General features: G+C 36.8%; 2 protein-coding genes across 15 annotated transcripts in view; both read right to left on the reverse strand.

Moving 5' to 3' along the window:
* Nucleotides 1–1632: 1632 nt before the first annotated feature.
* Nucleotides 1633–14683, reverse strand: ABHD10 (abhydrolase domain containing 10, depalmitoylase). The gene is made up of 5 exons (XM_010985063.3): nucleotides 14511–14683; nucleotides 11883–12066; nucleotides 7017–7128; nucleotides 6484–6621; nucleotides 1633–2479 (listed from the first exon to the last, which is right to left on the reverse strand). The coding sequence occupies exons 1-5, from the start codon at nucleotides 14650–14652 to the stop codon at nucleotides 2135–2137; spliced, it is 921 nt and encodes a 306-aa protein (XP_010983365.3). The 5' UTR covers nucleotides 14653–14683; the 3' UTR covers nucleotides 1633–2134.
* A 1988-nt stretch (nucleotides 14684–16671) lies between these two features.
* Nucleotides 16672–24679, reverse strand: part of PHLDB2 (pleckstrin homology like domain family B member 2) — a 208185-nt gene continuing 200177 nt past the window's right edge. For all 14 annotated transcript variants that reach the window (XM_064495515.1, XM_064495534.1, XM_064495531.1 and 11 more), the window contains 3 exons: nucleotides 23576–23795; nucleotides 19587–19672; nucleotides 16672–18976 (listed from right to left, as the gene is read on the reverse strand). In XM_064495515.1, coding sequence (XP_064351585.1) covers nucleotides 18836–18976; nucleotides 19587–19672; nucleotides 23576–23795 — 447 coding nt within the window. In that variant the 3' untranslated portion in view covers nucleotides 16672–18835. The remainder of the gene's footprint in view (nucleotides 18977–19586; nucleotides 19673–23575; nucleotides 23796–24679) is intronic.

Consider the following 24679-nt stretch of genomic DNA (forward strand, 5'->3'; position numbering starts at 1 on the left):
GTTTTATATTATGGCCTTTTACAGATGAAGAAGCCTCAGGGAGGTTAAGTAAATGGCTGTCACAGGGCTAGTAAATGGTGAGCCAGGACTGAAACCCAAACACTAGGGTCTTTGTCTTTAACCACTGTATGTACTGCCTCTACAGATGTACTGTAAGTCGCTAATCATACTTATCACACCTTATTATAATTATGTTTACCCCTAGAAAACTCTCACGGACAGGGGCCCTTTCTGCTTCATCTTTCTAATCGTGCCTGTCAGTGTCTGGATGGCGTCCGCCCTTGAACCACCCTGCCATCCTTCCACAACCCGCTTGAAGACGGTTTGTGTATTTTTGGTTTGTAAGTGATTTTTGTTCAATATAAAAGATAACTCCTAGGTTGTATTTTATTGCCCTGTAGGATATTAATCTGCTTTGGATGTGTGTCAGGTGTCCCCAAGGCCAGCCCCAGGTGTGACAATTTGTTTGGAGGACTCTCAGAACTCAGCATATAGTTCTACCCACAGCTATGATTTCTTACAGTGAAATGATACAGAGCAAACTCAGAAAAGGAAAAACGCACATGAAGCAAAGTCCAGGGAAACGAGGCGCAAGCTTCTAAGAATCTTCTCCCAGTAGTCACACAGGTGGAGCTTATTTCCCTCAGCAAGGCGTTAGTTGTGCCAGCATGTGAGGAATGCCCACCAAGGAAGCTTGTTAGGAGACTTAGTGCCCAGGGTGTTTACTGGGAGCTGGTCACTTAGGTAGTCTCCGCCTGGCACCTGCCAAAGCTCCAGACTCACAGAAGGAAACATTTGTCCAGCACAAACCATATTGTTTGTACAGACAGTGTAGGCGCCGTGAACCACTTTGACCAGTTCTGGGATTGTGGAGCACTCCTAAAATCCGAGTTCCCAGATGCCAGCCAAGGGGAAACCTGGTAAGTAGGTCTCTCTGAGGGTAAGTGGTCAGTTCTGCTATGTTAACTCTTTTCTGCACAGGAATTTTATCCCAACATTCTTCAATACCTATGAATGCTTCTTGAATTGTCCTTGGATCCAGGTTTACCATCTGCTTGCTCCCTTATTAATGAGTTAAAGAAATCTTTAACACATGCCCATTATATATAAATATATATATATATATGCATATGTAATGTGTTTGATGTGTTGTCAACTGAAAGTTTTACTCTGACAGATGTAACCTAAGCAGGCTGAATAAAGTCCAGTCAAACTTAAAAGCCTAGAGACACAAACTCAATAATATCAAGACTGATTACTACACAAGCTTATTTTAGGTATTAAAAAAAGCCTTTGTATTTCCATTTCATATTTTCTTACTATCTCTACATTTTAGAAAGCCCTCTGATTTAGATGGCAGTCACTTGGCTCTTTGCACTTAAAGCACATATTAATAAAAAAGGAATGTCCTGCAAGTAGGTAATAATATATAAAGATTAATTTCCTCTTTTGGAATGTGAAATCCAAATATGGGAATATTATATCATCACTTAAGATTAAGCTCCCTCATTTAACTGCATAACATATAAGCCAAAATTTAGAAATGAAATATCTTTTATATTACTATAAAGTTTTGAGCCCTTAAAATAGAATAACCTTGATTTTAAGCTCAAATATAACATGCAGACTATATAAAATAATAGTTTTTTAAAAATTTATTATGCTTCAGACATTTCTCTCATCATTTCAGATTTATTTCAATAAATTTTTTCCTATATTTTGTGAGCTGCATTTTAAAATCAGAAGTAATTTTACATATCTCTGTATACAATGATACCAAACATAAACAAAAAAAATCAAGCTTTATTAGGAATTCTAACTAGAAGAGAACACAAGAGCTGGCACAGTAAACATAAGCATTACAAGGTAAACATCTCTTGAATACAAAAATAGGACATACTTTAATGACAAAAAAAAATCAAAGATTGAAGGAAGGAGAAAATTTTCTAAGTAGCAGCTGTACTTTCTTCACAATTTGTATTACGTGTGCAAATACATCATTCCATAAATATCCACATGATATTTACAAAGTAGGGATAAGAGGAAAAACCTTCTACCCATCAGGGTCCTTCATCTATCATCCTTCTGCCAATCTTCTGGGTCCTTTAGTTTCCAAGCAACTAAAAATGTGATCCTAGTTAACTACAGTTGAAAGCTTATCAATTAAGTCATCAATAGTGTAAACCAGAAGTTGAAGGTCCGCTTTTTCCTTCATTCGGTGATTGCTGTGTTTTCGGAGGATGACGTCCACATCTGTGCTGACTATCCGGTCAGCAACCTGCACGGACGTTTGCCACGGAATGATGTCATCCTTCATGCCGTGGAGCAGCCTGACGGGGCAGCTCACGGGAATAGGACTGTGCAACAAGCAGTGGTGCTCAGCTTCTTTAACGACACTGTACTGAACGCGATAAACTCCCTCCTCACTGTATTTTGATGGCATGGACCACACGCCTTTCATCTCTATTTCCTTTTTTGTCTATTGGGGAAAATGAAGAAGATAAAAGTATTTATGCAACATTAACACATGCAATAGTCTTAAGCTAAGGAAAGCAGTTCTTCAAGAAGAAGAAAAGAGCTAACATGTAACAATGATCCTTATCAAAAATTAAATACTCTGTGCAAGGAACTGTGGTAAGTATTCTACATGCAGTATCTCATAAGATCCTGATAATAATTCTGTTATTCATTTTTACAAAAGAGGATATTAAACAGAGTAGTTAAATGTTCCAAGTTAAAAGGCAATAACTATTGTGGCTAGGATTCAAACTTAGATTTAACTAACTTTATCATGTAACATCTTCAATCAGGTGATGCTTCACCCCAACTGAAAAGGAAAATGAAGGGGAGCAAAGTACAATAATTCCTTGGAGTAAGTTCAGGTAGCATTCATATTACATAAAATCAAACCTTAGAAATAAAAATTGTTCAGATTTCAAAATCATAAAACTAAAATTAGCCTACAGGAGAAGTTACTAAAATAGAGGATGTGGTGGGGGGAGGGGGAGAAGAATCAAGCACGAAACTAAAAATGAAAAATAAGACAGTGGTTATTCTGGGGCAATTATACACACCCAATTTTAGGCTAAATGTAAAAAAAAAAAAAGGGTAGTTTTTGCCTTTCAGAGTCTTTTGGAATGAGAAAAAATTTGTTGTTTTGAATGACAAAAAAGTCTTCTAAATACTTTCTGAAAACGGAGCAATAATATCATTTCTGCTCTTAAAATGAAACACTGGGGATCCTTTTATTCTTGAAGAATTTCTACTCTTTATAATTTGTCTTAAATAATCTTTCTAGTTTAAGTAACATATACTCATTATAGAAAACATGAAAAATCTAAAAAGTATAAAAATAAATCATAATCCTATCTCATGTATATAATAACCACTAATATTCTGGTTTATTTCTTTCCATTATTTTTCTGTATGTGTTTGGTTTGGTTTTTATATATATAAAATATGCAAAATTCTTAGCTGTTACAATTTATATGTAGTTTTCAATGCTGCTTTATTTATTTAATACATATATATTTCTGGATTTTAAAGAATGCTATTAAAAGTTTTTAAAGACTGCATAATTGTCCACCATAATCCATCTAAGATAATTAATTTGACCATTCCCACACTGCTGAATACTTCCACAAAATTCTTTGAACATAAAGGTTTATCTGTATATAATAAATTCTTTGGAAAGATGATCACAACTTGAACCAACAACTCAAAATGTAAACAGCTTTAAGCCTCTTGCAACCATATAATATGAGAGGCATTTCTGTCTAGAAAAACAGGTGGACAGCTTATCAAAAAGAAAGAAAAATATAAGGAAAGAAAAGCTACAAACAATGTATTTTTAAAATTTTGTATTTTAAATTTTTAATAAAAATATTATGATTTTTCCATGTTTAAAACTGTTGATTTATTAGAAATACATAAAAGGAAAAAAAGAACTTACATAGGAAAATAATATATGATATAATCTATATGTATTTAGGCATTTTAAAATATTTTATAAAATTACAGAAAGATCTGATTCAGTGAAAAAGATGTATATCTGAAAGCTATACATCTAAATATCCATCTCCAAATGATTTAAAATAATTCAAAGCCTAAAAAACTATAAAATGTATGAACCTACATTAATATCATGGGGTTCTCTGCATTAAAGCAACATGTGAACCAAATATTTAAAGCAAAAATGATGTTCAGTTATCCTCAAACTACTCAAGATTGTTCTTGAATTTGTAATTTCAGTAATAGAACTTAGTTTCATTAGTTATTAGATGAAATGAGAACTATGTTAATTACTAAGACACAATAATAGTTGCATTTCAAGCGTCCTTGTCCCCAACCAGCTGTTACCTGCTATTGCATCAAATGAATACTGTCCATTTGAAGAACAAACTTAACTTTACAAAATCTTATATGTCCTAAAGCCGTAAAAACAGAAAGTTCAGAAATAGCAAAAACAGTATTGATCAAAGAAAATGTACAATATACATAAGTTGTACACCAAGGAGAAACTACCAAGGCAATATGGCTGTAAAGCTTGGATTCCAACAGCTGTGCCTCCTGTCTGACGCCCTCTAGTGTCCAAAGAAGGAGACAATGATCAGAGTCAGTTAAGAGGTAAGTCAAGCTCCTATACAATGAGTAGTGCTGGGTCTTAACATTCTCAGGGCTAAAGAAGATGGTAAAAATCTCCACTTCTGTTCCCTTGCCTTTGTTAAGCTTTAGCTGTCTGTGTGAAGGAGAGAGTGATCCTAGAGTCCCTGCTCTTTCCTTCCATGTGCTTTCAAGTTAACAAGGGCTCAACATGTTCCTGTTAAGAACCTTTTGTTGGTCTGATTTAGGATTAGCAAAGATATATCCTGATTTACAGGCTACAGATCTTCTCAGTCACTTAGGGGTATCTATCATAACTTCCCTCTGAGTGATATGGATACACAGACATAAAAATAAATTTACACAGATCTTGTCATTTATCAATAACCCCCCAAAAATTGTTTACCCAGTTCTTTTCCAATCTGCCATGTTCTTGAAATAATTTACTACCATGAGAAGCACTGTATTACTGAGTTAAAGAACAGAGTAAGGGGTACAAGTTTAGATGCAGAAAGATGCAATGTTAGCATCATGAGGAGACTGAATAACTATGCATGAGTGAGAAACAATCAAGAAAGTGAAAAGAAATTCAGAAATAAGAGATAAGTGCAAGAAAGACCAGATTTGTAATTTTATCTCTGATATGAAATCATATGAAGAACCTGACTATGCAGACAATGCCATTTCTTAAGGAGCTAGAAAGAACAATGCGAACTAATAATAAACTTAGAACAGATAGTATATGGCCCTGGATTCAATGCAGAACTTGAGGCAAAAGTCAGTGACATGCTACTATTCAACACCACATATGCTTTCTTCTTTTTATTTCTTTTCCTCCTTCTCCTGCTCCTCCACTCTCTAGAGCAGTGGTTCTCAAACTTCACTTGGGGGCCTTTTTAAAACAGATCACTTGCTGGGTCATGCTCCTGGTTTGTGACTCACCAGGTCTCAACGAAGCTCAGGAACATGGATTTCTAGAGGTTCTCAGGTGATGCTGTCACTACTGGCCTGGGGACTACACTTTTTGAACCACTGCTCTGGACTGTTTTTCTTTCTTTACTTTCTGTCCCTCAGGCCTGCTAGGATCTTAGTCCCACAGGTGAAATTCAGATCCCTAGGAAAGAGATACCCAAGGAGGACTTAATTGACTGCAAAATGAAAAAATAACAGACACGGAAATAAACAGTTGTTATTTACTATTTCTTTATCCTTGCAGACAACTTTAGTGCTTAAACATATGTCCAATAATAAAGTATAATAAACTAATCACCTTTCCAGTTATTTCAGAAACCTCATTTCTATCATGATTTGCTTAAGAACATGCTTATGATGAAAAGCACTTTTTTTGAAAGGTGAGAATTAAGGGTAGAAAAAGAATGCCAACTTAGTGTCTAAGCCAGAAATGACAAATCTCATCTCCTATATGTGACTGGATAGTGTATGCATGCAGAACTCTGCTGAGAGAGGATCTCAGGCTTTCAGGGTTAAAAAAAAAAGTTTCATAATTGATTAGCTAGTCTAACATGGTCAAAAGAAAAGGTACTATTTCCAATGAGCCACAAAATAAGAGGTACAAAAAATGAGCCAAAGAAATAAATGTGATTAATAAAGAAATGCTGTTAAAACAAGGAATTTAAAGTGTAATTTCATTAATGTGGCTCCAATATTTGGCAGAATGATTTGAAGGGACTGTGAAGAAAAAGAAACCTTAAACAAGAGATTAAATACTTAAAGGCGGTGAAGAGACCATACGTTAAAAGGCAGCTAACACAAAAGATGGGTCAACACAAGTCAAAGGACGGGTGCCACACAAACAAAATTTAAAGAAAGAGGGAGCAGAAGAGGGACAGGAGGGATACACCGAGGTTGCCTGGGACTCACCTCAATAGGAAGCTGATTAAACTGTGTCACTAGGCTATCAACAGCTGCAGCTATGCCAATAAGAGCAACAACCTTCTGCGGCCGAGCGATTGCAGCATGAAGCATGAGCCATCCACCGAGGCTGGATCCAACCAGGATCTAAAAATAAAAATACACACAGTTCTAAAGAGGAATTCTTCTCTTCTGTAGGGGTGTCAGTCATTTCATAGAATGTATATAGTTTTTCCCCTTATATCCACTGGCTCCCAGCCTTTTAATATTTGGCACAAAGTAAAATTAAAATCGTGATTACTTTTTGTTAATGTATTAGGTCTATAATAGAAAGCAAACTAGACAAATAAAATTTGTAAAATGAAAAGTAAAATGCTACTTACATTTTTTGAGAAAGTGAAAGTGGTAGACCTGATTTACTGATTTGATATTGAAATATAAAAAGTGATTGTTAAACATTTAAAATATTAAATATTCATATCTAAAGAAACAGCTCAAATATCATTAGTTACAGTCAACAAGTATCGTAATTAAGAAGTTACCTGTGGTCCTACAGCTAACTCATCAATTACAGACAGAACATCTTTTCTCCATTTTCCCACTGTGCATTCTTCTAAGTTACCATCTGAATTTCCAATTCCTGAGTAATCAAACCTTGAAAAAGGGAAAATATTATCTATATTTAGATATCTATGTATTTGCTTCTCTCATTTTTATGGAAGATAGTACTTTAATCATTATGCCTAAAAAATATTACAGTGGTGAAGTCAGTATGTATTTCAGCAAATCCTATTAGCTTAACCTTCAAATTATTTCCCACATCCACTCACTTTCTCACCTCCTGCACTGCTGCCAGCCTGGTCCAAGTCACTATTCTCTCTCTCTTGACTAATGCAACAGTCTCCTAATAAATCTGTTTCCATTTTTTACCCTCATAGTCTACTACCCACATAGCTGTCAGTGATCCTTTTAAAACAAAAATCATGTCTGTGCAAATCCTCTGAAGGCTTTGTATAAATCTTTAAGTAAAATCCCAAGTCCTTACCATCCTCTAGCCCCTAACTACCTCTCTGATCTCATTTCTTACTGTTCTCTCCTTCCCTACTGTATCCTCACTTTCCTTCTTGAAGTTAATGGAATACATCACCCATGTTCTTGCCTCAGAAGTTTTACAACAGCTTCTCCGTCCACATGGAATATACTACCTCCAGATATCCACCCATTGCTCTCTCGCTTCATTCAGGACTTTGGCTCCATCTCCAGAAGCCTCCTCTGGCCATTCAATCTAAGTTGTGCTTCTTTTGTCATCTTCTATTTCCTTACCCTGCTCTATTCTCTTCCTAGCAAATACTGCTACTTGACATTATATATGATGTTTGATTATTCGTTCGTGGTTTGTCTCCCACACTAGAATGGAAGACCCACATGGGCACAGATTTTGCTCACCACTGCTTTCCCTGTGCCTAGATCAGTCCCCTGCACATTACAGTACTTGGTATATATTTACTGAGTTAATGGAAGGAAAAGAGAAGTCCAGAATCAAGTTATCATCACTAGCCCGTCCACTTGGTTTTCTTCTCCTCCAACTTCCTAGTTCACTGGGCTCAAAGTCTGTCTGCTCTGTGAACTTTACCTCTCTTTCATGATCTCAATTCAATAAACCATGAAGCATCACACCACGCCTGCAGATTGCCCTAAACCCCAGTCCCAATTCCTGGGTAAGCCCGTTCCTAACTGAGCCTTGGCATGCTCTTCCACCGCCTAAAAAAGCCTCTCTTCCTATTCAAACTCCTAGTCATCCTTTGAGTCATGTTACCGACTTTGAGGAATTTTCGTTGACATATAGGCTGTTTAGTACTAGTCACTTTCTTTTGTATGTACTAAATTAACACTTTTCATATTGTGTGTTGTAATCAAGTTTTAAATATTTGTCTCTCTCTGACTGGAGTATCAGTTCTTTAAGGGCAGACTGTCCTAATCAAATTTGTTTTTCCAGGGTACAGAACACTACCTGTCCTGCAGCATCCTCACTCACTCTCTCATTTCTTCTCACATTCATCCCTTTCTCTTCAATTTAGGAGGACCAGCATCTTGGTGCAGGTCTTTGTCACCTTAAACCCAGCCTATCACAGTGGCCTCCTTACTGTGTCTCTATGACTCTGTTCTCTCTCCAAATGGACCTACTTCATACCTGTCAGGCTTCTTCTGAAACATTATATTGATATGGCATTAACCTCAATGGCTCCTTATGACATACAAAAATTCAGAGCTTTAGACTTTTTTTTAGAACTTCATATTTTGATCATTTCAGATCTCGACCTTTTATCATTTCCTTTTATAAAATAGTGTTTTAGCCGAACTCATCAATTTGCTGTTCCTACAATAGACTGTTTTCTGTCTCTGTTTCATGCTTCATCCTTCACCTGGAATACCTTCTCCCATCATCTTCTCTCTGAGCTTAGTCCAAATGAGCTTTTGTTGGAAAGGCTTCCCAGATAAGTTGGAAAAAACTCTCTACCTAATGAAACTTCTGTAGAATTCACTTTTATTAGTCACAATCATTTTATTATGCCTGCTCTGTAAGACAGTTAATGTGTGTATATGTGCCCCATTGTTTCCATGAGATTGTAAAGGTCCTGGAGGGGAAATACCATTATTTAATTTTTGTCTCTGCGCTCTTCATAGTGGCTAGACATCATACTGGCCAAATCCTACGCACTAAGTATTCTAATACATACTAAATGAATAGAAGTAGAACGTAAAAGTAAAAAGAATTATTTTATTCAAATCTAAAGCTTTCCTTTTTTTCTGATATTTAAAGCCTAGTGAAAACTAATAAATTTTAGTGTTTTTTAGTGGATATGTAAAAATACATGTGATATATAGTGTATACATATTTTCTCAGAGATAAGGAATTTATAAGCAATAGAGAAAGAAACTAAAATTTTCTTTAGGTATGAAGTGAAAAGGTTTTGGATCCTTGGGAAATAGTGTAATAAAGCAACTGCCAAAGTCTAAATTACAGTTATTATTTATCCTCAATCCAGGAGATACAGAGATAAGAGGGGAGAAAGACTCTGATTCTCCTTTAACCCCCGCAGTGGGCAATTGGACATCACTAGTTGCTGCACTGTCTACAGCTGCCTTCCAAATACATGGTAAAGATGCAAAACATACGGACAGAGCCCTCAAAAAGGAAAATATAAGCATTCAGTGACACTAATAGGTTACCAGTAAAAAATACAGTTCATTCTTGCTGAACCCTAACCAACAGACAAAGATAACTCAAAAATATTTATCAGTTTAAAACCTTTAAACACAATAACACAATTCTGTCCTAGCAGCCTCAATACTCTGCGACCTATTCAGAAATCTAGAATTTAAAATTCTGTTAGAAATAATCATGAGACAATACCAGTCTTAAACCATGTGTCATATTCCTGAGCTCTGACTCAATCTTATTGTAGGCATGGTGACAGGACGTTAAGAAACCATTTCATATAGTCATACGTACTATTTCTTGTATATTTCCTCCTCCAGGATCTAAATTTCATGCCTCAAATCACAACAAAAGTAAACTGAGAAACTGGGAGTATAAATAAAAGATAAAATCTCTTAAAAACAAGCTAAAATGCAATCAATAGTTAATAGTGGTTATACTGCATTAAAGTTTGATAAAAGCAAATAAAAAGGCACTTGAACAAATTAAAAAATTATAATGAAGGGCTATACTTGAAAAAGGTTAATAAAGTTACGCTTAAGCTACATTTTAATGTAGTATCACTTAATATGTCTGTATACCTTTTGATTTCATCATGACTACTTAAAATACCTTTTAAAAGAAAATATATTTCATAGGCATCCAAAATGCAGAAAACCTCCCCTACATGTTTTGTAGGGAGACAGAAACTGGTTATTGCTCTTACAGCTTCAATTTATGTTCAAGAACTGATAAAATGGTGATTTCTTGATTCAAATTCTTTTGGGGACACACAATAAGAATGATGGCCATTTTTCTGATACTACCCTGTTTTGCTCAGGGTAGTCCCCCTTCCTGAAGAGCTCTTCCTTCTGACCCAAATCCTAGTTTTCAGTGTTCCTTTATAAAGTTCAGTCTATCCATTTCAATCCCCAGTTTTCTCTCACCTTATAAAGTATCCTGCTCTTGACACAATCATATTCTGATGAACACTTTTGCCTGATTTCCCATATGTATTTTATCTTGTGTTCCTCAACCCTGATTAAAAGATCCTTAAGGGCAATGACCGTGTTTTATAATTCTTTGCATATTTCACAGCACCAGTATAGTGCTAAAAAGTCTACTTGCAAAAGATACTCCAGTCTTCAGAGTAACACTTGGGTCACAACAAATTTTTATGAGTTCTGAGCATGAAAATGAAATAATTCAGTTAATTTGATAAAAGGAGTAAGACTAAATCCATATAATTGACATAATTTCTGTTAACACATTAAATAGATAAAAGTCTTATTTTTAAGTCTAAAAGTTTTAATTTTTATTTCTAATTACTTATAATTTTATTTCTAAAAGCTGTATTTTCTAGACCTATTGAATGAATGTTACTGAAACCCTTCTAAAAACTAGCTGAATAGATTTTTAGGCTGTTAGTGCTAGAAAAGAATTCAGAAATTATCTTTAGCCCTCCTCCTTTTTTATGAAGAAAACAGGTCCGACATTTATTAACTGACTTATCTTGTCACACTTTTTGCTAGAATTAATTCTAGAGCCCATGTTTCTTGAATTCCAGGCCAGTGCTCTTTTTTACTAAACCATACTATCTCTTCTGGCAAATTAGGCACTAAATAAATGATAACAACATAAACAGGTTATTTTACTAAAATCATCATCAATAATAAAGATTAGGGAATACGAAATCAAGTTGTAATTAAGCAATACATATCCTTATTTATGCTTATACATACTCAGACTACAGAAGTGAGAGGAAAGAGGAAACTCAGTGGAAACATGAATTGTACAATACTAATTTCACAATGCTTTTAAAGCACATACATTATTCTAAACTACGTATTTTAAAAGTAAGGAAGTAAACAATGGTCAAATAAAAGTCCTTAAATCCTCAAAGGAAAACCCACAATATAATTATTGAAAGAAAGCCAACCTGTACACTGGTTTGTTGTCATGCTGGAATACTGTTTTTAAGGAGCTTAATTACCACTAGTTTCCTTTTCTGCCAGCATTGTCAGTGTGGCACAAAGACTTTTAAAAATCATCTTTCAAAGACTGCATTTTACAAAAGATTAAAGTTTACAGACCATTAAAATAAATTAATCTATAAAAATGCTGCCATTTGTTTCAATTGCTTAGAGCAGAATTTTCTACTGCCATGCTAAATAGTAGTAATATTTTCTCCAAAATGTGTTGTTCCTACCTTATATAGGCGTGACCTAGAGATTTGCAAAATTCCTCAATCGCCAATGCTTTTGTACCATTCATATTAGAAATATAGCCAGGGATGAAGATAATTCCTGGACTTTTGCCTTTTAGCCTCTTATAAGCCAGGTTTGGAAGGTCTGGTCGACTAAGGAAAGAGACTGATGACTTTTGTCTGCAAGCTAAACAAAGTACACAAAACATAACTATAGTTTGCAAATACAGTTTTTGGAAAACCATACATATTTTCAAACTTTAACTCATCAAACTGATGTCAGATACTATTTCCATCTAATAGAAAAAATAAATACAGACTTGAAGTATTAAAATCTTAAGTCTGTACATGATACATTTAAAAATCATGTCAAAATCAGTACCTTTTTAGAGCAAGGTCCAGTCTTGATGCTTCTAAAATACACAATGAGGAGGAAATTTCAAGGCAACAAAAGAGAGATTAGGGCAAAAATGTCTTCCTGTTGCTATTACATTGTGTCTTAAATATTATCGATCAACATTCAGATTTACCTGCACTAGTTTTAGCCCTCTCTTGAGATTTTTGTCTTCTTTTAACTTTTTTTAATGTTTGAGGAGTTTCACATCCTCTACTTTTTGGTGGGGAGGGGGAGAAACAAGTTGGGTCTGCCCTTGGGAAAGTGCTTCAAGGGATGTGCTGTGCCCCTTTTATTGCTCCCTCTCCACCCATAAAATCATGGGCCATGGTCGTAGCTAATCATGCTTCTGTATCCACTGAAGTGGGTTCAGTGAGCAATTTCTTTACAAGTAAACTTGTTCTCTTTATTCTAAGGGTTTTTGTTTGTTTTGGGGGGGCAGTTAGGTTTGTTTGTTTTTGTTTATTTAACGGAGGTACTGGGGAACCCAGAACCTCATGCAATGCTAAGTACGGACTCTATCACTGAGCTATACCCGCCCCTCTTCACAAGTAACCTTGTATAAATATATGATTGTCTCATTTTTGGAAAAACTGTTCTACTTATTGCTTTGGTTTTTGTGAATGGTGCACACAAATCTTAGTGCAATTTAAGTACAAAGGCACAAATGGTAAACCTTAACAAGGATATTTCATTTCATTGTTTTAAAAGCTCTTTCCCTACCATAAAATCAATACTTGCTCTTAAAAAAAGTAGAAAGATATTTAAAAAAACAAAGTCATTTATAATCCCACCCTCCTCCCTCCAAAGAAATTAGATTTGTGTATTCCCTTAAAGTCTTTTTTTGGACCAATGAAACCTCTTCTTTGTATTACATGAAACTTTTCTCCACTTTATTGTGGCAAATGAGAACTTCTCAGTCTCCTCCATGTGAGCCGATGAAGTTTTCCTTGTTTTGGATTTAAGAAGTTGATTTAAAAAAAAAAAAAACTGAATTGAAGGCCTTAAAGCTACCTCCCTTCTACATGTAAGCCTGTTTGAGAGTTTCAATGTATAGTGAAATATGCCAAATTTAAACCTTTTAGTGAAAAACAATGCTAGTAGAAGCCAGTTATGTTGGTTGGCAGGCTGTAGCAGCAAACATGTTCATTTTCCATTTCCTTAACTCAGCACTCAAAAACTCCTACCTATCCTCTTCTCCACATTACTTCCCAAGAATTTCTCCATGAACCAATTATAATTTATTTAATCTTGGTGAATTATAAGTGGTCAGGTTCTCAGCACTATATTCATAAATGATCTTTGTACTGTAAGGATTAGCTTAAAGCCTGGGGCTTAAGTGCTCAATAAATGATTACTAAATAGATGAAAGAGTATCATACTCTTATTAATGAACTGACATAGTACACTTTGCTAGAGGAACAGATACATAATAGCCTTTTGGTTGTGTACAATTAAATGTAAGTTAAACGGATTATGTTTAAAATTTTTAACTCAAAACAAAGGGTATTTGCTATGACAATTCCCATTCCAAGTACCATGCATATGACAGCTGTGTGGCAAGGGTGTGAACACAACAAAACCAAAAAATAAAAAGACACATTTCAGAAAGACGGACTGTTTATGCGGGGGTTGGGAGTAGAGGTGGGGTTAGACGCAGAAGAATCAAACACAAGATAAAAGAAATATTCAGGTGCTCTAATTTTTGGTCCAAATTCTAATTTCCTTTGTAGTGTAATGATTATGCTTTTTACTGGGCTGGGATAATCGGGAAAAAAACCCCCAAAACCCTAGAAATTAGGATTGATAACAGCGTCTACACCTTTACAAAGAAAATGTTCATACTGTAAAATCCCTCAAGCGGGGGCAGTAGTCAAGATCTATACGCCCCTTAAAACCTGCAGAAAGAAAAAAAAAAAGCAACTAACAGTCCAACGCATTAAATACGCATCTAATTTTCCTTCTGTTGGCACTTCACGCAGGGGAGGCCGGGAGAGAACAGGATCCTTCGACTGCAGAGTAACTCCATCAACCGCCCCGCTTGTCCAGGATACCCCAGGGCCCGGCAGAGCTCTCCTCACAGCCTTCACAGAACTGTCGAAAGCGCTTAGAACTGGGGTACCGAGAACCTGAGAACAGCATTTCCGAATGTGGCGCCAAAAGCGAATGGGACAGGAACTGACAGAACTAGGGATGCTCGAAAGAACACGTCCTACACCAGACATTCGGACACTGACCTGGGAGCCACCGTGGCGCCCGCTCGGGCTTCCGTGCAAGCAACGCGCCGAGACCACGGTGGACACCGAAGGAGACGGCCGCCCAGCCCCACCTGCGATAAGGTTCCCAAGCCGCCACAGCGGCCTTGCCCAGCCCCGCCATCTTCCCAGCGGTCCTTTCGCCCCGCGCCGACCTACGGAAACGCGCACAGCGCTCAGGAACCGAGGCTGCGCATGCGCCCCCGGCTGGAAGGCGGAACTTGGTAAACAGCGCCTGTACGATTTTCACCACCCGGAGGGCGCACATGCGCAGAGCGTCCTCGCTCCTCCCAGCCTTTCGCTATTGGGCTGTTCGGCTGTGGAGGTTTTGACTATGACAGTTTGGAACGTTTTGAACGTCTCGGTAGGCTGCTTTCTCGGTGGGTAAACACTCCAGGATTGGAAGCGCGGAGAGCAATCCTATCCACTGTTCCAGGAAACCATCCCATCATCCCAAGGACACTAAGGAGTGGAAACATAAAATGCTAGTCTCGCTGCGTTACAAGTCGTTCTCATCCCTGACAGTTTTGACTGGTACCGGAAATGGTTCCAAGATTTGACCTGAAACCTGCTTGTGTAAATACTTGGAGTTGAATCGAACATTCGCCGCTCTTTCGCCCCATTTCAGTTTGTTTTTGTTCTAGCTATTTGTATGCCGGACTGCTGAACTATTGAACTCTGACTCCTGCTTCATAACTGTATGCAAAAATAAATGCCAGTAGATAAAACGATCTCAACGAAAGAATAAAACTGAAAGGATTAAATACACTTTAGGAGAAAAATTTATAGTTCAGGGATAGAAGTGACTTTTCTTAAGCAAGATTTGAAATCCCAAAATCATAACGAATAAAAATGTATACGAATTTAATTTTTGGCAAAAAAAGGCACCTTGAGTCAAATGAGTCTATAAAAATTGCTTTTACCGCATAGATATCAGAACATTAATACTTCTCTTCAGTTAGAAATAAAAAAAATGTAATTCCAATAAAATTGGCCAGCAGCTGTGAATAGGCAGTTCATATATGTAAACATAGTGATCAACCTCACTAATTGAAAAATGAATTAAAAAATGCCTTTTCCTACCCATCAGATTGGCAGAGGTTAAAAAGAGCAACTATTGGCAAGGATGCTTGGAAACTGTCACTCATGTATGGTTGGTGGGAGGGTAAACTGCTAAACTCTTTGGACAAGTGATCTGACCACACCTATGACAATATAAAATATGCAGCATTTTCAATACTGTTTGACCCAGTGGCTCCAATTAGTGCCTGTCCTGCAGAAAAAAATACTAGTTCATAAGGATGCGTGTTATCTACTATAGCACCATTTTTAAGAGGCAAACAGAAAAAAAAAAGGAATGGACAATTAAAAAGATGGTTGAATAAATTCAGTACAAGGATTTCTAGATTCTAGCTCTTAAATCCTTCAAGGCAATTTCTGGGGGCCTCAAGCATCAACAAAGAAGGCCTTACCTAGTTTTTTTTCTTTCTTTCTATTTAAAAGTTACTGTGGCTGGTTTAATACTTGGAGTGAAAGCCACTTTACTATCTTGGTCATAAGTTTTGGAGCAATGACTGGTGCTAGAGTTAAAGGCAAAGGCTGGGTACAGTGAATCCAGCCACTCTGGAGTCTTGAGAACCTGTCCTATTAAAACACAGAGAAAGTTGGATAAATAAAAACTCCATGGATCTCTTAAGAGGTGTAATGCCAGAAACAGAGCAAGGACAGCTGCTTGATTTTAGCAGCTTTCTCCAAAACTTACTGAGCTATTTTGCCAGCTCACCATTAAAAGCCTGTTGAAGACTCCAAAGGGACTAAATCACGAAGGTGATGCCCAATACACATCACTAAACCATCCTTTATATCTTAATAATAAACACTTCTTCCTATGGTTTTGGATAATTTCAAGTATTCTCAGTCATTCCTGTTCCTATTCTCTCCCTTTATTTTTGCAGGTATTCTTACATTTTATAGGCAACAAAACAAACAAAAAGCTGACTTGTCCTCAGAGTGGGAAAAACATGGCACAAAAAAAACAGGGAAACTCATGGATTATTTTCTCTATCCACCTTCATCAGTGTAAGAAATCAGGAAAAACTGTGGCTAGTGTCAAGTGAAGATGCTTTTACTGACAGTCATGGGCTTGAAGTAGACAAATTTATTTCCTACTGTCAATATTGCCTTCATTAACAGGTTTGAAAGACATGTTGTTGAAGGCAGTTTTTCTGAAATCTGCTGCCTTAGTTCAGAAAGACAAATGATATCCCCACCAAGTAAAGCCCTAGAGCTTTAACTTCACACCAGCGTGATTTTTTCCCCCGTCAGATGGAAGGACATGTAGACACAGTCCTTCAGTCCCCAGTAATAATTGCATCTGTGCAAAGGGACAATAAGATGTCAGATTTTTCAGGGGTTACTTCCTTTTGTTATCAACAGGAACGTGACCAGAGATGCTTCTGATTACTTCTGTTTATAAAGTAAAAGTCATAACGTTGGCACACAACAACCTTTATGTAAATTCTGTAATTGACTTTTGCTGATTACGCCATCCCCTGTCATGTTACCAATAGGTAACTTCCTGATGAGAGATGCGTTTATTTGCAAATGGGAAATCTGGTCAACATTTTAATCCAAACTCAACATATTTTAACACACATATTTAAAAGGTTTACTACATCATGCAAGATATAAAGTTGATTAGAGTATCTTTACAATCCTTTGAAGAAAGTAAAGTACAGTTCAGAAAAGTTGTATGTTTACATTAACCAATAAAATTTTAGCAAATGTATTTCACTCTCTTAGATCATTACAGGGTTTGGGGGATCTCTGAAAAAAAAAAACAGATGATAAAGATGTCTTCTGTGATTTTGTCTTTCACTGTTCAAGTAAAATCATGTGTCATCCAGTTGCAAAATCTTATTATTGGCAACATGTATACAAACCACTGCAAATTGAAAAAAAAACTCTACTCCGTCAGGCCTGACGATTTTACAGACACTTCTAATTTACTCGTTTCACTTGTACTAGCAAGTAACATCATTATTCTCTACTTCTATTTATTAGGTAAGTTTTAGGAGAGAGTACATTCATACTTACAAACACACAGCATGACAAACCAGGATAAATGGCATTTAAGAACCATTACAAAAGAGACTTGCCTGAAGTCATTTCATTCAACAAAAATTAATTTAACTCTAAAAAAAGGCTAATCATAAGGAAAAACATAATAAAATAGTACATTACAGAGAACATTAAGTTGAACTTCATTTGCCTTTTAATGGAACTACAATACTTCCGTAAATAAGTATTTTAATTGGTCTGTTCTTTGGTGAAAACAGAGCTCTGATTTCATGGTTATGTCATCTGAGGCTGCAATTGACAATGTGTACTCCACAACAGAGAAATCAGACAATCTAAAGGAAATAGGCTACTGGTTGCCTTTATTCTCAGCACTGGGAATGGAGAACGTCTCAGCAAAACAAGCTCCAAAATATTCTCTTTATTTTAAATTGCCCAATGTGACAGAATGTCTAAGACCACTTCTTTTCCTAAAACACATGGCTTTTTATTCTTTCTTCTTTTACAAAAAGTGGTTTGCTACGTATGTACAGCAACTTATGCTGTTGGCAACTCTTCAAAGTCAACTTCTTGGGCACTTGTTGGCGTCAAAGTACTATTAAAAAATGTAGAGTAACACGAAATGCAGTTCATCACTTGAAACTACTACTGTTAGACAGAAGTCATGCCAAGTCTTTGGTTTTGGTGTAGTACTTAGAAATTAGGACAAAACTCCTCTTACAACATATTCCCCATCAAGCCCTTTGCTTATATTTATAAAATAACCTTCAGCAAAATGCTCCTTAAAAAAAAAAGCCAGTTGATTAGATTACCAATAATGTCAATGCCAATGATTTGGGTGCTAAGACAATTTCATATTTCCAAGTACATACAGACATTTTGTAAACAGTTTAGTTTATTTCACCAAAATCAACAACTGATAAAAAATAGTTTGTAAGAAATGTTCCTACAAGTGATGCTATTTACCAAAATAGTTTTCTTTCTCGTAGGTGCTTCAATTCTTTTGCTTTTTATGATCAAGCTTTGAATTATTTATGGTCAAGCTTTGAATTAAAAGCCCCTTCTTTCTCATTTATAAATGAAAACTTCCTGTGAATATGAAAGCAGTTCTGAGTATACACAGTTAAAGGGATGGGTCTGTTGGGTCATTCCACCTGGGACTGAGTATGGCTTCATTCTTGTAAGAGATTATTGCAGTCTGCCCTGAAGTGGACTGTTGGGCCAGTTCACTACAACAAGAAGTGAGTGTAGCCTTCTGCCCCGGTAACTATGACATCCATCCAGATGCGCATGGCTTCTGGCGATGGGGCCACCATGTAGTAGATTCTGTCATGCGTCTTGACGCTGAAGGTGAGTAATGGATTAGGACTCTAAAAATTAAAAAAAGGAAAATAATGTAAAACATCTTGAAATGATACCATTAAATACAACACAGAGATACGTGAGGGCTTCTTCCTCATTAAAAGTTCCAATTTATAGAAATCTACATAGCTATTACTTTTGCTCTAATACAACCTTTCTCAAGATTGGCTATCTTTCTGGCCTTTCTGCACAAGAACTCTCACAAAGAGCTCACCAATTTTCTTAGCAGCTATTTTATAAAGCTCTAGCAGGGTACCTAGCTGCTTGTGGGCGCTCCATAAATAGCTCAATAAATTGTTCATCTTTGCTTTACTAAGACATTTCCTCATGATCCTTCTCATAGCTAGGTAGTAGCTCCTTCTTAGGACCCTAGTAAAGAGTTACTTGGCAGGGTCTTCTAAATCAATATATCCAGAATACTTCCTCATTTTGTCGTGACTTTTTTTTTAACAAAAAGATTAGCTGCACTAATTACTTGTATGTTTACTTTTTCAACACTATTCTGACCATATCTGTTATGTCAGAAAGACAAATCTAAATTGCTTAGAATTCAAAAAACATCTTCTCCCTAACTTAGTTATGCATTCACATTGCAGAAATCTAAAATTCAACATTTACCTTGTTAGCATTCTTGAGGTGATCATAATATACTTCTTCAATGGCTTGAAAGTATATTACTCCTTTTAATTTAGCTTCATGCTTGTCTGCAATGGTAAATGAACGTTAAAACAAATACTGTATCACCACTAATGGTCAGAAAAAATAATTTCATTACAATTATCATCATTAAAATATTTATCTAGTATTTAAAATATCTAAGATTAATTCAGATAATAGAGGTTATGCATTAGCCCCATCCTATATTGCAAAAAAAAAAAAAAAAAAGAAAGAAAGAAAGAAACAAGGTTAGAATTATCAGGCCCAAATGAAAATGACTGAGTGACTTTGCCCAAGGCTCTTCACCAAATTAGCAGTCAGAATTTACCCAGAACTACTGAGTGTCAGGTTAGCACACAAAGTGTAAACACTACTGACATCAATACAAACGATTTCCCCACATTCTCCAAGACAGTGGTTGTAATGCAAGTATTAATATGTAGACCTGCTGTAGTGAAATTTGTAACGAGTGCATTTTTTGACTTTAAAATTATGTTCTGCTTATATTTCTTTCCTATCAAATCTCTTGTCTAGCATGCCTGATTTTTTATCTTGTTCCCAACAGAGCTTCACATCAATAATTTAATGTCCTTTCAGTGCAGTGTTTTCCAAACTGTTTCCAAAGATTTCGGACTTGCCATAAAGGCAAAGAAACTGTAAAACAAAACAAAAACAAACGACCAAACCACCCACCAAACAAACAGCATCACTCTGTGATGACTAATAAGAATAATAACTTCTTGAAATATTTTATCATTTAAACTCTGCAGGGATCATAACGCATGCAAGTGTATCAAAGAATCTCCAAATCATGGTTGAGGATGCAGAGGAAGCGACTCTGCCATATCCTGTTGATGGAAATGCAAATAAGAAAGCCTCTTTTGGATGGCAATTTGGTAAAACATACACAATGAAAAATGCCCAAATCTTACTCAGTAATTCTGCTTCCAAAACTGTATTGTGTAAGAGCTACTGAGGCATGTGCACGTGGATTTGTGTTTGTGATGGCATAAGGCTGCAAAAGGTCTGCTGCAGCTTTAATAGGGAACTGATTCAATTACAGACCAGCCTTACAACGGACTCCACACAACCACTGAAAAGACTGAGGTAAATCTACATGTACTCATTAGAGAAAGTCTTGAAATACTGTTACGTGACGAAAAGTAGAAACAGAGTGAATAATTTGGTCCCAACTGTACTGAAGAAGAAAGAATACCTATTCATACTGAAAAATATATGAAAAAGAGCAGAGAAAATCTGAAAGGATATTTCAGGTCTATCAGTATTAGAGAAGGTCAGAACTTCTGTGATTGGAAAGAGACTCCTTTCATTATACAGACTTAGTTTATGTTGAAGTTTTTACTACAGTGAATGTCCTTTTCCCCCAATAACAATAATAAAAAGCTAGATTGAAAAATAACAGCCTTGAGGATTCAGTAGAAAATAAATCTGTTTAATTGCATTTAACTCAGCATTTCCTTAACTTATTTGAACATGGACCATATTTTTGTGTTTGTCTTTGCTCTTCCTGGGGAAACACTGTTTTAATTAATACCATGCTCTGTGGGTTTCCACCAGTTTCTGTGAAAGAGAAAGTCTGTGTATCTCTCAAACATTTGCTGTAAAAGATCTTCCAATAGTTCATGGGAAAACGATAATACTTTATTTTCTGAAAACAAGTGTGAAATAAAATCTGGAGGTAAAAGTAAACCTTGTCAGTGTTTCAAAGCAGGCAGAAAATTGAGCAATAAAACTTTTGTCTGTAGGGCACTTCATATATGAGAAAGAATCTGAAAAACACAGGCCTCCCAGCACACTGTGAACTCAGAGTCAATAATACTATTGCAAATTGATGAGATAATGCTAACCATTCCGTCTCAGTAGTATTATCCTACCAATTTACCGACACACTTTCTGTGCCTTAGTTTACAGCTCTTCTAAAGTTACCCAGTTAATATTCGGGAGGCCAAGCACAGAGGCCGGGGCACGATCCACATGGAGACCTATGACTGTAGCTCTCAACACTCACGTCTGCTGCCCTTCACGCCTACCAGGGCCATTCACCTTGCTGACAGGCTGAAGGGGCGTGGTGCCTGTGGGGTCAAGTCCAGCCTGAACCACCGTCTGTACAACCCTCCTGTGGGCTGGTCTCGCCCTGTGCTTGGTGGTGTCTGGGAAAGAGCAGGGGTGGGAAGGGCGGGAGCAGACAAAGCTGAGGATGGCTGTAAACAGAGCCACATGAGCAGTGTCTGTTATATAACATGTTAATATTAACAAGCTGAGTTAAATATAATTTTTGTCTGTTTTGTGTATTAGGGTTCTGAGTAATCATTCATATATCAAAAAGATTTTTATATTAAAAAAAAATTGAAAACCAGTCACCACGAAGTTTAAATCTGGAAAAATATATTTACTTGGGTCAGAAGGAGCACTGAACCTTTCACTGGCTGACAGATGAAAGTATGAAATGAGGTTCCCAGAGAAGAGGAGCAGACAAGAGTGAGGCTGTTTTGTCTGAGTTATTCTAAAATTTTATTTTTGGAAAATTCTGGGTGAGGTTGTCTGTGGAGACTAGCACACAGCAGTTTTATTTACACATTTTGCAGACACTAAATTGGTGTTCCTTATTACATAGGCATCTTTTCTGTTGTACTAACTGAAGAGACTGTCTCTGGATTCTTTTTTTAATATCAAAGTGTATATGCATTTGTACTTTATTTTTAATTGACGTATAGTTGATTTACAACGTTGTATTAGTTTCTGGTGTGTAGCATAGTGATTCAGTTATACACACACACACACACACACACACACACATACATATATGTACATACACATATTCTTTTTCATTACAGGCTACTACAAACTGTCTCTGGATTCTTATAAAACCCAAGGCCAGAAAGCCCGAGAGGCAACCTGTGAGGGTTATTAGACCACTTAACTCAGGCCACTCGCCCTTGCAGCAACTGGAACCCTGCCCAAGGAGCCCCTAACTGAACGGCATGCACCCCCTACCCTCTCCTCACCCCCATTCTGGGGCTCATCGCTAGTGTTTCCTTTCTTCCACGTGCTTCTTGGTTTCTCACTCTTCTCTTCCTAAACATGCCCTGACCTCACACTACGATTAAATGACTGGACTATCCTTTTTAATTTATTGTGCTAATACACTTTATGACAATTCTATACAATGCTCATCAATGCTGGCACCGTCACCCCAAGGCAGGGGCTCTCTGAAGCCTGGCACGATACTGCTTACGCAGCAGTTGGAAAGGGAGCAGAGCTATACTTGTGCTGATCACAGACATATTTCAGATGTGAGCTCAGAGTTAATAAGGGGCTTCTTAATAAGTACACCAGTTACACAAATATTCCTGCATTTATAGAAGATTCATCAGGGTATGGTTCTCATACTCCCTCATTTAAAGAATCTAAAAATATTCCAGTCACTTAATACACACTTACTTACCCACTAGTTCACTGATGGGCTTTACTCTCTGGGCTTAAATGACCACTCTAGTTTATAAACTACAGCTAAATGACTGTCAGCCAAGCTGCTAATTGTGTGTGACTTAAACAGGGCATTGACTGTAAGAAAATAGATAGAAACCTTTTTTCCTCCCTGGTCTTGTGGTTTAAAAGACAATATTTTGGGCTAAAAAAATTAAATTCAATTTAATATTTATTTGGAATTGAGCTTATTTCAGAACTAGAATAAACAAACTCACACTGTTTAAATAAAGTAGGTTTTGTCATTTCTAGGGAGGAAAATCATATCATGTGGGCCATATAATCTGGATATAAAATTATACACATCTACCAAGCTAATACTGCCATTAGTCTTATTATTTACCACTCTACTTATTGATGCTGAATTTGACTGCCGTCGTCCCTAAGCAGAGAGTGATTCAGTTCCTCCTTTGGATATATCACTCAGACTTTTTATCACCCACCTGCATAGTAAGAGAAGGTGCGCTTGTTCCGATCAAACACAAACCAACGTTTCTTCCAAGTTTTAATTTTTCCACCCATTTTGATGAGGAATCCTCTGCAGGTCTTCTCTGTGATTGACACGTGATAGCAGGTATCAATATTGTGGCCAGCAGTCTCCACGTGGCTCCGCAAATCAAAGTCTTCCTTCCGAATGGGCAGATAGCGGGTCAAAGGTCGAGCCTGGAAAAGCACAAGCCCATCTCATCCACAGCTCGTCACTTGTTTTGTTTCAGGTCACAGATGTTTAGAAGTGAAAATGGACTTAAAAGCCAAGGTGTTAAAATGCCCACGTGATAATCATAACTTAAGATTAACATTGTCATTTGGAATCTGAAAAGTGGACAGCATTTTAAGAATGCTACAGGATAGGGGAAGAAAATGTGGATAAACTCAGGCCAACAGATTCTATTCCTTAAAATGGCCAGATGAGAAAAGGAAACATGCCATTTATTTTAGCTTTAAGAGAGGCACTTATCACTTAAAAGCACTGGGAAATGAAGCATGAAGTTATCTGGGCTGCTGCTTCCAGATGAGGGTACAGTTTCCAGGAGCTCTCCCTGCCACAAGTTAACAGTAGTTCTCCTTAAATAACCTCACACATGACACAATTCACTGAACATTATTTAGTAAGTACAACCCCCATCAGATCCCCAAGTATGTATGTACGTGGCAGCCTGCATACACTGATAGAAACTGAAAGCAGAGACGTATGTTTTGAAAAGCAAAGCTGAAATAAGGGAAGAAGTGGAATCAAAGCTGTACCCAATGAGCTGTCCAGGACCAGACACGGAAGAGGGGTACAAAGATGTCTTTTGTTTTACTCTGGCTGGAGCAGGGGTTCACCTAACCTAGGGAGTACCTATCGCCACGGGTAATATTTCTAAAATGGCCTTTTTATTTTATTCTGTTACATTATCTCACCCCTTTGCCCTGGGGAAAAATATCGTAATCATATCTTGGAAACAAAACTTAGAATTAGAATTAAAATAGAACTTGTGCCTTTTGGTTTGGCCTCAGATACCAAATGGGCACAGATGACCTTTACTGCAAATCAAAATCTGACA

This window comes from Camelus dromedarius, chromosome 2, assembly GCF_036321535.1.
Source record: "Camelus dromedarius isolate mCamDro1 chromosome 2, mCamDro1.pat, whole genome shotgun sequence".
Classification (NCBI taxonomy): Eukaryota; Metazoa; Chordata; class Mammalia; order Artiodactyla; family Camelidae; genus Camelus; species Camelus dromedarius.